Source organism: Argopecten irradians, chromosome 3 (genome assembly GCF_041381155.1).
Source record: "Argopecten irradians isolate NY chromosome 3, Ai_NY, whole genome shotgun sequence".
NCBI lineage: Eukaryota > Metazoa > Mollusca > Bivalvia > Pectinida > Pectinidae > Argopecten > Argopecten irradians.
The window spans coordinates 27058486-27072610 of NC_091136.1; the positions used below are offsets into that span (position 1 = coordinate 27058486).

Here is a 14125-nt window from a genome sequence, read left to right on the forward strand (position 1 = left end):
TTGTAGTTACATATATGAATGCCCTTGAGATCAATTAGGTGACCAGTTTTGAAAGGATGTATCATCATTTACTGGTAATACTGATGTGACTAATTTTAAAAGTCACCTTTGTAAACCAGATCAAATTTTATCGCTAACAATCCAATATGCATACTCTTCCATAAGCTTTGATACACAGGAGAACACTGCAGACTTCAAAGAAAGTTGCTTAATATTCCATTACTAACAATACAGTGACGGTCAAATTCCCAAACACGGCACGGTGTGAAAGTGTGAAAGCATGGCTTAGACCCGATGCCATTTTCCTACACATGTGCACAATGTTAGCATGTTGGCACATTAAAGTTTAATCATGATTGTATGCTCATTCGGTCAAGACAAATGTACGTAAATACAATATTTTCAATAGTTTGATTGACAACAACACAAATACTTAGTTATATCTGTAAAAAAAACGAAATACGGAAGGAAAATCTCGAACAGCTCATATTTTTTTTACTCGCCACATGGCGATAGGTGATCAATTTTAACTTGCCTTTTGTGAAATTTACTCACATTATGCTTAAACTTCAAGGAATTCCTTATCTTACATTTTACATAGAAAAACATTACAGAAATTAAGGAAAGTTTCTTAACTTGAGTGTTTTTCCCTTAACTTTTATAATGCTTTCCTATGGAGAACTTTAGGTTAAGGAATTCCTAAAGTAAGGAACATTGATGAAATTACGGCCACCTGTTAGGATATAATGCATCAAATTTTCTATTACATCAATATACACAAAGAACCATAACAGGAATATTATTGAGTACTTAGTCTTGGTACTATTGCATAGAAATGTTACAATACTGATCTCCAAAAAATAATTATATAAGTAGTATTCTCTCACAATAATAACAACAAAAGCTTGCTAATTTGAAATATTGATGAACGTTGTAATAAAATCCTCCAAGCAAACATCAATATAATATCAATAGTAATTACAGCAACATTCAGTAACAGACAGCAGTGTTTAAGGGGGGAACCACAGCCATTCTTCATTTAAAGCATAACATTTTACAGACAAGATATTCCTGAATGTAAAACAAGTAACGAAGATAAAAATGATGCCAAAATACAAGGTGATACTGCTTTCTGAAATTTGTGGCTATATATTCACAAGATTTGGGATGGCAAACAACCTGATTATGCCTATAGCCAGGGAATCTATGACAAGCTCCAGGTAATAGCATTGGAATGTATGAAGAACGACCCCTTGAGCATGCAATGATGTACCACTGTATCGTTGTGATAATACATGTATCAATTTGTGTCAGCTCTGGACTGTATCATCTTAAAACGTAATATCAGATAACAGTCAGATATGGTCTTATAGAAGATCATTGCTCTACAAATTAATCCTTCAAGGTACTAATTAACCTAAGAATTCCTTGCTTCTTATTCTTCCTACATCAATTTGAGTATCATCAAAGACTTTTATTTCCCAAAATAAGCAAGTAAAAATATCAAACTGTAAATATGAACCAGCATGAATAACAATACAAAGCCATTTATTCAATGTATGTAACATATGCTGTAGCAATTGCTTCATGAAACTTGTCACTTTTATTTGACTTTCATATAGATGATGAATGCAAGATGACAACATTTCAAGTCAATGTTAAAATAAATTCTGAGATAAAGAGATCACCAGCAAAACAAATTTTTGTTGACTGAAATACCAAGGCCAAAAGTATTTTACTTCTTAAATTCAACTATAAAGGTTAAAAATTTTGGCATGATTATGTCTAATAACATGAAGTAATACATAAGGTCTAGAATGTAAATTAGCACCAACCTGTATCAAGCAGAATTTCCAGAGCAGATCGTCCACAGAGCACTGAACCTATGCTTGTGTGAGAGACAGGCTTAACTGCTCGCACTAATACTGCCTCTCAAATCCCACCTCCGAGTATACAGCTACGGGGGACAATGATCTATATAGAATCTCCGTACTTTAATATGGGGTACAGGGGACAATGATCTATATAGAATCTCCGTACTTTAATATGGGGAGCTATGTAGTCTCATTGACCAGCATAATGGACCGAATCAAATGTCACATGGATGGGGCTAATATGGTATCTCTTTATACCTTCAGGATTGCAGCAAACTTGGAGTCAGTACATGTTTTCAGTATTGGAGTTTACTTAAAGCCTCTGATTACCTTCAGGATTGGGGCTTAATCAGAGTCTACATACCTTCAAGAGTCTTTATATACCTTAGGATAACTCAGGAATAGGGCAAACCCTATCCCAAAAGGCATTTATTTAGAGGCCCAAATTCTGAAGGTATTCATAGACTGAATTAGCTTCAATGAGTTAATATGCATCAATACCTTCAGAATTGGGGCCTCTAAATAAATGTCTTTTGGGACAGGGGTTAACTGAGTGTCTAAATACCTTTTGGGATAGGAGTTAACTGAGTGTCTAAATACCTTTTGGGATAGGGGTTAACTGAGTGTCTAAATACCTTCTGGGATAGGGGTTAACTGAGTGTCTAAATACCTTTTGGGATAGAGGTTAACTGAGTGTCTAAATACCTTTTGGGATAGGATTGGGGTTAACTGAGTGTCTAAATACCTTTTTGAACTAGCCCTTTTGGGATAGGGGTTAACTGAGTGTCTAAATACCTTCTGGGATGGGGTTAACTGAGTGTCTAAATACCTTTTGGTGGTACTTCTAAATACCTTTGGGATTGGGGTTAACTGAGTGTCTAAATACCTTCTGGGATAGAGGTTAACTGAGTGTCTAAATACCTTTTGGGATAGGAGTTAACTGAGTGTCTAAATACCTTTTGGGATAGGGGTTAACTGAGTGTCTAAATACCTTTTGGGATAGGAGTTAACTGAGTGTCTAAATACCTTTTGGGATAGGGGTTAACTGAGTGTCTAAATACCTTTTGGATAGAGGTTAACTGAGTGTCTAAATACCTTTTGGGATTAGGGTTAACTGAGTATAGGGGTTAACTGAGTGTCTAAATACCTTTTGGGATAGGGGTTAACTGAGTGTCTAAATACCTTTTGGGATAGGGGTTAACTGAGTGTCTAAATACCTTTTTGAATACCTTCAGGATTGGGGTTAACTGAGTGTCTAAATGCCTTCTGGAGTGGGGTTAACTGAGTGTCCAAATACCTTCAGAATTTGGGTTAACTGAGTGTCTAAATACCTTCAGGGTTAGGGTAAATTCCGCAAACAACCTTCAGTATTTATGAAGGAGTTAGATTGGGGTCATTCTTTGAGTCAAATACCTTCATTATAATTTATATAAGCAAGCATATATTATTTTATCAATTTTTTTTCAATAGTTTCTATGCAGTAACAGTACATCCTATTTTTGAATTAAGGCCAGTCTAGTTTCCATGGTCAGTCAGCAATAGAATTCTCTATAGAAATAGGACAAACAGTCCACATTTAGAGGCGTTCGCAGAGGCAGAATGTGGTACAGTGAATGTCAACAGTCCAAGCTATCAATATATACTATTCCTTATAAATAATTTAAATAAATCACTTACTAACCATACTACCAGAATCTATAACTAAATGTAATCAGTTCCCAGGTACAGTCGGGAAGCCATTGCCCTAATACCATTGTCTAACTCCAGGGAATATCCTTTATTTCTAAAGTGGAGACATATATACCATGTAATTCTAGCCCTGTTGTCCTGGATAGAATCTGATAGAGGTCATGGTATTGTTTCTGTCTGTTATAGCTCTTGTTCTAGTGTACCATTCAAACTAAATATTATCATTGTGTTAAGAATTCTTATGTCTGTTATCCGTGCAATTACTGTCTCACCAATAAAGTCTATCATTTCCTCTTTTATTACACTACAGAGTATTTTGTCTCCAGAAGACATTGTCAATGTCAGCCTATTTCAGATGTGCAAACATTTCCTAGACAACCGACATATGAACTGAAGGCCAATATTCTTATGCTAGTAAGCCACTATTTAATACTGAACTCATATTTCCCTCATAAAGGAATCATGTATTCAATTTCATTCCTGGTACTTACACCCAATATCCAAACTTATTAGGAAGTTTTATTGGTTTTATAAAGATACACCACAAACCCACTATATTTCCCTGCTCCTACTTTCAGTAACTGTCATCAAAAGTATTAACTTGAGCTAATACAAATAGTGTACATCTTTATACTGAAACTGATGTGGCACAAATTAATAAATGAAATTGCTTTTTACAGCTTCCTGGACGGTATATATCATGCTGACGAAAATTGCAATATGACAGTCTATACATTTGCTTGACAAAAAGCATGTCAAACGCTGTAATGAACTGATTTTTTGGGGTTCAGTGGAAACACGAGTTCGGCCTGCTGATCCGGTCACAGTTCCTAATAAAAAGGATATGGTGATGAATGCATTGTCAGCGGACGTAGCGAACAGTGACAGTTAATCTGGAAGTTAATGGAATGGTCTTTCTTGTTGCTGACTGGTAAAGGGGCAACCTATTTTTATGGCTCTAAACATAAAGCTTTGATGAGGCCACCATGTACCAATGTACTGAGCAACTCCTTAAAACATCGCCACAACTCAAGGTTATCACCAGACACTAACTTCCTATATGATAACGAATTGTTTAAGCATTCAATTCTTCTAGTGTGCATATTCCCTACCAAAAAACGATTGAAACATAAAAATGTCATCCATCAGTAGACTAAGAACCACAGCCAAGATAAAGTCAATTTTTAACCATCAATTATTGATTTGTTCATTATCTTTGGCTCAGCAGACTGAGACAATATTGCTTTTGTCCTTTTATTATTCCAGGGAACGTAAATGCCTCTGATGTATAGCCTCCATGCTTCCAGTTGCCACTAATAGAGAGCCTGTTTATCAAAAATGAAAATCAAAATTCTCATGTATTTTATCGGTTGTAATAATGAACAAAAAAGTATTGGAAAAGGAATTTGACTTTCAAAATTACTATTGAACGGGTTATTTAATGCATACATAACTTTTGTAAAGGAATTTGATATCATATTTCACCAAAAATTGTTTCTAGTTTAATTTGATATATTGGAGATGTTAGAATGTTTGCTCTCAAATACCATACATCACATAGCTACAATTCAGAGAGCGCATCTTAACTGCGGAATACTTGTTCGCAAGGTTTGCAATATCAATAAATTTTGGTACACCACACAGAAAAATGTTGTATTCATACTTCTATATTATCTAATATACTGGTAGCAGCACCCTCATGCTTAGAGAAAATGTCTTGACTGTTGAAAGCAGAAAGGAAAGAATAAAAAAAAAACAATTCTGAAAGTTTTATCTTTATGGAATGAGTCGATAGATTAGCCGAGGAAATTGTTCACAATAGCTATAAAGCATCTCTTTCTTCTACCAAATGGGTTTTGCATGCTCAGTAGTAATGAGGGTGTTGAGGAGTAATCTGGTCTTCAGTACGATGGTAGTCTCGCATGCCCACAAAACATCCCCTGGAGACAGAGAACGTGTTCGCCACTTAACTCTTCTCAACCACGATCAGGCGACACAGTGTAATTGGGATGGATGAGTTAGTGAGCTGACCCTACAACACCTTTATTTTGACCGAGGCAATGTACAAATCGCCCAGAACTAGCGTGGTGGTATCAGGAAGGAATACGACTACTTGTTTGCGAAACTGTACAGCAAGGCCGAAACTAAAATGGTATCAGGATAGGGCTTCCACAGTCCCGATTTATAAATATCTAATACAACTAGACCATGACTAGTGTTGTTTGGAGACTGTATGACTGAAATAAAACTACCGCAGTTTCAATATTATAGAGCTTAGGCAGAGACTTCAGCCACAAAGTGATGGTACAACTTCAGTAAGAAAAATTCTCAGTAGTCAAAATAAGATGAAAATATACCATACAAAAGTTTTCTGCGACTATTCCTGGTTATGCAACCATGACAACAGAATCCTACAAAGGGTTAACATAATGTCCAGACGTGACATTTAGATAAAGATGTACAAACTTATGCATTAAACCCTGATATCCTTACAGATGTTCTCCACTTGATATATTAGTACAGGAGGATGATCATCCCTGCCTATGATCCATGTATACCAATAATGGCAAGCAAGATTAATCTTCCACATCAATGCTTCCAGGAAAACATAATTGATTTTTTTAATGGGTCCTGTCTTCCCATTGGAAATACAGCCAGTGCTTAAGGGTTAATACAGACAAGGTCTCAGTAAGAAAAATAAACTTAAGGAAATGTCAACTTATAGGAAAGACCCCTATAACACTGACATAGTTCTGGAGTTTCTTGTTTGAGTCTTCAAAGTATAAACATTATCAAGCAGTATTGCAACTCCACCAGGAAAATTTGGACTCACAAGTGAAACTCCTATGACCAAAACTGAATCTTTGAATGGAAGTTCGTTCATAATCTTTAACTTTTTCACCCCTTAAAACACAATAAGACTCTCCTAAATCAAGGACAAGAACAGTCCATTATGAAATTCCAGGGGTGATTGGTTTAAAGTTTATCTAGCTAATATTTCAATTCCATTAAAATGAAAACAACACCTGGAAAATTTGACCCAGTAAAACTCAGTAAAAAACAGTAAAACTACAAAAGGAACTGAATCTTAATTGAATGGAAGCTAGTTCATTCATCATTTTAAATTAATCTTTTTCTAGCTTATATTTTAATTGCATTACTATTCAATCATATCAGATTATATTGTGTACATTTTACATAAATTTTAAGGCTTCTGAAGTTTCCATTCCTATGTGTCTACTGTTAATAGCCACTGTCCTATATTATCAATATATGGGAGTCCCTCTCTAAGGACCATTTGTCTGGGCTAATTCCAAATGACTAAGACCATTTATACTGGGTCAACTATTGCAATGAGACATCATTATAGACCATTTAACATCAATATCTCCATCTTGTTTCTATGTGAGAAAACCAATATCTCTCCACAAACTTATTTCAATAAAAGTTCTATGAACACTTCACTGTCTAGCTATCACTGCCTATTCCAGGCCATCAAATTTCAAAGGGACGTATTTCTCTGGTTGGGTAAAAAGAGATATGATCCAGCCTAATACTATTTCCTGATTCATAACATTTTTATAGTGATTTTTCTTCCGTATCCAATGTTAGGTCTGGATTGATACAAGCAGAAAACAGAATGAAACTCTCAGACATCTTGTCTGTAGGAATTGAAAAAGAAAGACATAGAAACCATTCCCACTTTCCATTACGGAAATGAAGTCTTGTGTTTGAAACATTAAAACTGGATACGGTAACACAGGATGTTGCCAAAAGTGCTGACATATATACTGGTACTTCAATAGAGATTAAAGTGAAAAACACAGCACAGGTCAACTTTTGATTAAAAATAATTTTTTAGGGATATGTTGGTGATTGATGAATTTACCCTCTTTAAAAAAAAATCAAATTTAGAACTGCAAGAATGAAGATATTGTTTCAAGGCAATATCGTTTGCATTGAGTAAAGCACTTCAATAAACTGTAAACACTCGGTCATTGGTAACAATAATAAAGAAGAATATACATAAATGCTGAAACAATCACGTTCCTTCAGTCATGTGTTCCATTTGAAGCAATTACAACTACTCCTATCAACAAGAGATCCCAGAGGGATCTTGGCGCCCACCAAAGAATGATCTATGTCTGACAAACGAAAGAGGGATCTTTTCTCTGCTTTTCAAACTTTCACTACATATTACTACATATGGAGAAAGATCCTTTGAGTACTTTCTGAGATACATAACAGTAACAAACTTCAATTATCAAAATCCATGATGGCTACCTATCGGCCATTTTTTTGACGATCAGTCCGAAAATGCAATATGCACAACTAAGATCCTAGTGGAACTTACATATAAAATTTGAGAAATATCACTTCAGTACTTTCTGAGAAATAGTGGTAACAAGCTTCAACTATCCAAATTCAAGATGGCAGCCTGTCGGCCATCTTGTTCATCGATCGGTACCAAAATCCAATATGCATAACCAGGGACCTAGGGGAACCTGCATATAAAATTTGAGACAACTCCCTTCAGTACTTTTTGAGAAATAGCGGTAACAAACTTCAAATTGTCAAAATCCAAGATGGCGGCCTGTCGGCCATATTGTTGAGCAATCAGTCCCAAATCGCAATATGCACAACTATGCACAACTAGGGCCTTAGGGGAACCTACATGTGAAATTTGAGAAGAATCCCTTCAAGACTTTCGGAGAAATAGCAGTAACAATCTTTAACTTTTAAAATCCAAGATGATGGCCTTTTGGCCATCTTGTTGACCGATCGGTCTGAAAATACGATATTCACAACTAGAGCCCTAGGGGAACCTACATGTGAAATTTGAGAAGAATTCCTTCAGCACTTTCTGAGAAATAGCAGGAACAAACTTTAACTATCAAAATCCAAGATGGCGGCCTGTCGGCCATCTTGTTGACCGATTGGTCCCAAAATGCAATATGCACAACTAGACCCCTAGGGGAACCTGCACATGCAATTTGACACAGATCCCTTTAGTACTTTTTGAGAAATAGCGGTAACAAACTTCAATTGTCAAAATCCAAGATGGCGGCCTGTCGGCCATCTTGTTGGGCGATTGGTCCCAAAATACAATATGCACAACTAGACCCTTAGGGGAACCTACATGTGACTTTTGAGAATAATACCTTCAGCACTTTCTGAGAAATAGCGGTAACAAACTTCAATTGTCGAAATCCAAGATGGCGGCCTGTCGGCCATCTTGTCGACTGATTGGTCCCAAAATACAATATGCACAACTACACCCCTAGGGGAACCTACATGTGAAATTTGAAAAAGATCCCTTCAGTACTTTCTGAGAAATAGCGGTAACAAGAATTGTTAACGGATGGAAGGACGGGACGGACGAACGGAAGGACGGACCACGGACAAAAAGCGATTTGAATAGTCCACCATCTAATGATGGTGGGCTAACAACCAGTTACACAAGATTTAAAAGGTTGAAGGAAGCATTGAAATCACATTACTATGACGTTTTATTCACAGCAATACTATAGAAGACTATGCAGGAACAAAATTCCTTTTGTCATATGTCACTTCTGGAGCAAATACAACCATTGCTATCACCACCGAGATAAACTAAATGTGTCTATAATTGTCTGTGATGTATGATTACTGAAAGGCTTCCAATATTCTTCCTGCAGAGGGAAAATAATGATGCTTCATGTAGAATCCTAAATACATTATGTATCAGGACTTGGCCCTTTTCAACATGGAACGGGAGATGTTTGACACCTTTTTGGTGAGGCACCTATGTTTTATTCATGGTGTTTGTAAAAACAGATATAGCCTTGGCCTGATAGCGGTGAGGTACTATAAATGGGCCTACATGTATCACTCAGACGCAGGCTTGGATTGTCTATAAAACCCAATCAGGGTCCATATATAAACATATTGCCCTCCTCATTTACATAATCTGTGTATAATTAGCTTAGGCACAACGGAGTAATTGAGAAATTAATGAATCAGAAATTGCTCCTCCATTTAAGGATTGATTGTCAATTTGTTGCTTGCATTGACTGATGAAGAAAGTTAATCTCGTGCAAATGAAGTGAACTGCGAAGCAGTTCATGTAACATTTGCACGAGATTAACTTTCTTCATCAGTCAATGCAAGCAACAAAATTGATAATCAATCCTTATATTTACATTAACCAATTAAAAATTCCGCTGTTAAAAAAAGTCAAATTATATGTGTTCGGTATAAGATTATTATACAATTTGCAACATTGTACCAGTTATCGTACATGTATGTACAGCTACGGAACAGCCGCCAGTCAGTTCTTCTCGTCACCAAGGCAACACAAAATGTTTCCGAAAATAACTTCATTCTTTGTGCGTTGTTACGATAAAAAACGGAGATTTTGAAATATTGTTTTTATATTCAAGAATTAATGGCTTAAATTTTTCATAAAACATTATTATGTAGCTTCAAATACAAAAATTGCTGCGCAGTACTAGCAGTGCAGTCAATGTGTAATCCGGTCGCTCGATTGAGCAGGGGTCCGGTTTCGAAGAAAATGACGATTGTGGTGAAAATGCTGAATAGTTGGTATCTAAACATAATCAAACCTTTTAAAACTCAATTATAATTGTTATGGAATTAACTGAATGTTGTATTTCCGTCTGATAATTATTTGTAGCTGACATTTAAATATGTATTAACTAAACCTGTTGTGAAATCCAACCCCTGTGTCTGTAGTATGTGATGCAGCCAATAATCATGCTTCCGGGGCTCAATAAAACGTGTTAAAATGCGGGATTTAGTCGCAGATCACTGGAAGACTTCTGTGTTATTCTTGAAATGTGATAACTTCTCTGTCTACTGGAGTTTGGGGATTAAAATTCGGTATAAAGTAAGTAGAGAAACATCGATTTGAAAAGTTGGCGGTTTCCAACGACCCTCCAATGCCGTGGATTTTGACACTCACAGAATCGTTTCGTTAGGCTTAATGTCACTGATATTAGCCTGTTTGCTATTTGAGCGTATTTTCATGGAATCTATCGTTTCTAAGCTTACATGTATGACACCGTTTCACATATATTGTACACATTAAACTATTTGCGTTCGATTATGCCTACTAGACTATGCGATGAGTGGTGAACCTCACTGCGTTCGGTCCTAACATGACGCTAACCCAAATTACACTTTTTGAAGATAAACATTTGTTAAAATTTTCTTACGTGTGCTTGAATTAAGATATCTCTCTCTAAACAATTACTCTAAACAAAATAAATGCTTTTAGTTTTAATTTCATGCTTTGTTTACTTGTCAGCAGTGCATATATTTATAGGCCTGGGAAATGAGAGAATAGAAGAGCTTTGAAGCATCACACAGTTGTGATATTCATTAGCTGTGACAATGATTCCATTGCAGAAGCCTTATTCAATGGTTCGTTATTGAAAGCCAAGATAGAATTACTACAGCTATAATTGCAATAATTATACATCCATTAAATTTTATTAAATTCAGCAGGCATGATATAGCAAATTGGATTTCTATAACTTTGGTTTCTCATATTGACAAGATCTGGACAGATATATACTATACTTATAGAAACCAAGCAGCATCTTACACCAAAGCTACCAAATGAATGTACCACCAAATTAGCACAGCAGAATGTTACAAAATGATTATATATACTTTTGAAATATTCCAGCAAAATTAATGAGAACATGCAACATATGACAAAAAGGAAACTGCATTTTTATAAACGTGTGTAAATTAGTTATCAAGGTAAAACCAAAGTTCACATCAAGGGACCAACATTATACTGTAGGTATAGACCCTTTAACATTACCATTGTAGAGATTCATTGATCAGAAGCTCTCTTGCAGAAACCAATGTTAAAAGTCAATGGCTGCTACTAATTTCAAATACAACCGATTTAAATTCCAATTTCATCTGATCTACATAAAGACAGAGCGATGAAGCTTGTGCATTGAAGCATTTCACAATATCAACACAACATTTTACTTACCTTGAACATATTTTACATCAACATTTTCTAATACCAAAATTAACAGATAGTGCCAGCTTATGTAAAAACAATATGAATCTTGTGTATAACATCAAACACCTGATGCTAGCGCAAACCAAACCATTTCTTTATGAATAGAAGGGAAAATAAGACGAAAATTGAATTGAGCTTCCCTAACTTTTCTGATGTCAAATCTTTATTATTGTGAATGTGTGGTAAGTGTTATTCCCAAATATACACATATTTCAAAAATTAATATCCTTTAAAATACATGAATATATGACAATAATTGAATCCCATTAATTTTGGAATGTATAACTACATATAAGTGATATTTCGTGCCACCTTGACCATAGAAAGTATCATCATATAACACATGAAATATTTTACTTTGATTTTTAAAAGCATTATATATAGAATTATATTTCAAAAATTACCTTTCCCTAATTTTTTTTTTATCTAAATGTTACCAAAAATAGATGCAAATAATTAAAGAAGAAAAATAATGGGACCCAATAATTTATGCAATAAACAGGTAATGCCAATAACTGATATGCGAATAAAAGGATTTTGTACAACATACATGACAATAAAATGATGACACCATATATGTACAACACCAATTAAAACCTACTTCAGTCTCCTGATTAGCTCTGGACGACTCAAGGTGCTGGAACATTCAGATAAAAAAAACATTGGCCTTTACTACACTATGCGAAACAAGCTCAAAATATCATAGGGTTGACGTAACGAACTCCACAGTCACAAGGAAATGTGGCCATCTTTGACAACAGATAAGGAGATATCACTGACAGCGGTGCTAATGGTATTCTGCCATGCACTGCTGCTGTGGTTGGAGTCAGCAAGCATAAGATTGTCTCCAAAGATACAAATGATGAATACTTCAAATATATATACAATTACATATGTATTATATTTCAAGACACTATTAAAGTCTTTAAGACTATTGAATCTACAATCAACTTTTATAATAAATGATTTCAAAGACAACTACTTCATAGCAAATCCTTTTGGAGAAAAAAAATAAAGGTTTTGGATCTAGAGATGTTTTTGGTAAAATGCTTGCAGCTATAAGTGAAGTATCCATTTATATCCAAATGCCATAAGCCACAAGTGCAGTGACTTCTTCGAACTACATGGAGTTCTAACTATAAATAACAAATTCATGTCTGGGATTCTGAGGGCTAGGGAAGTAATAAAACAAATAAACTCAATGGTATCATCAAACGGAAGAAAGACATTTAAAATGAAATAAGACTGACTTGAGCGATTGTTCAATGGCTTCCTTGTCAGCTTCTTCTTTCTCTCGAGCCAATCTCTCCTCTTCAATACGCTTCTGTCTCTTCCTCTCCTCTTCAATACGCTTCTGTTCCTTCAGCTTATTTGCTAGCTTGCGGGCAAACATTCCTCGAACATATTTCTGAAATTAACAGTAATGAACCAGATTTCTAAATAACATCTTTATATAAAACTCCTTCTTTCAAAACTCCTGAAATAACTCATTCAAGGGACATAACCCAAGGGAAATTATCAAAATGAAAAAATATAAACGTACATACCTAGAAAATGATATGTACATATGAAAAGTTGTAATCTTCATTCTGAGAACAATGGGTATTACGGTAATTACAACAACCTACTTTCCAAAATTCATGCTGTGGATTTTTTAAATTTCATATTCTAAATTTCTTGTAGCTAAACTGGTTTTCATACCTCGTAAAACAGAAAGATTTGTCATCCACTAAAGGTATTTATATTTGCAAACTTAATATTTAATTTTCCCTTCAATTTTCCCTGCATATTGGTTTAAATAGACAACATGGCCTCTCCTATCATCATGATAATGTGTAACCATCTTCACTTTGAAATCTCTAGGAAAAATCTACAAGCCAAGGTGATAACTGTAGGTTTCACTCCTGAGATTTCTCTACAATCAATACCATTCTCATACGTCAGGCCTTCCTGCTTAATTTTGTTATTCTTGATGCATCAGCAAGAAAACTTTGTTATGGTGCTCGTAAACTCATTTACGGTCCTAATCCGTTTTTTTAACGAATCACATTAAATTTAAAGACAATGCACTGTTATCAAACTTTATTTAAATTACCTTTACATAAAAGATTTGATGCTTTAACAGTAATTGATCCAATGCAGGGAGCCTGATTAAATTGTAAAAGTTCTGTAATCCAATTGGTTGTCTTAAATCGTTTATCAGAGTGGCATTGATATCGACCCCTAACTTTGAATAATCTCAGTCAATCGGGTCTACATTAAACAATCACCAATGGGATATACAAAGAATAGCAGACCATAGATGGTTTCTTAGTTTGTTTCCGAATCTGCATCAATTTTGTGCGTATACAACACCAGACAGCCTAATGGCAGTGATTACCATAAAATAAAAGTCAAAGTAAAGTTTTCAACAGATTTTAATCCATTTGAAATAAAATCGTGCTATAGAATTCGACGAAGACAGAACAAAAAAGTTGACAACTTGTAAAGAAAATCCTTTAACATTGCTGGTAAA

The 14125-nt window shown here is 35.1% G+C and overlaps 1 protein-coding gene across 13 annotated transcripts in view; it reads right to left on the minus strand.

Annotated features, from left to right (window-relative positions):
• The window catches only part of LOC138318038 (myosin-I heavy chain-like), an 84592-nt gene that overhangs the window by 24237 nt on the left and 46230 nt on the right, over positions 1–14125 (minus strand). For 10 of the 13 annotated variants that reach the window (XR_011207833.1, XM_069260077.1, XM_069260080.1 and 7 more), the window contains exons 17-18: positions 12861–13018; positions 12212–12247 (exon numbers count right to left, since the gene is read on the minus strand). Coding sequence is in view for 12 of the 13 variants with exons in the window: in XM_069260077.1 (XP_069116178.1) it covers positions 12212–12247; positions 12861–13018 (194 nt within the window). In the remaining variant the exon portion in view is untranslated. The remainder of the gene's footprint in view (positions 1–12211; positions 12248–12860; positions 13019–14125) is intronic. The other 3 variants (XM_069260088.1, XM_069260079.1, XM_069260078.1) reach the window with 1 other exon arrangement.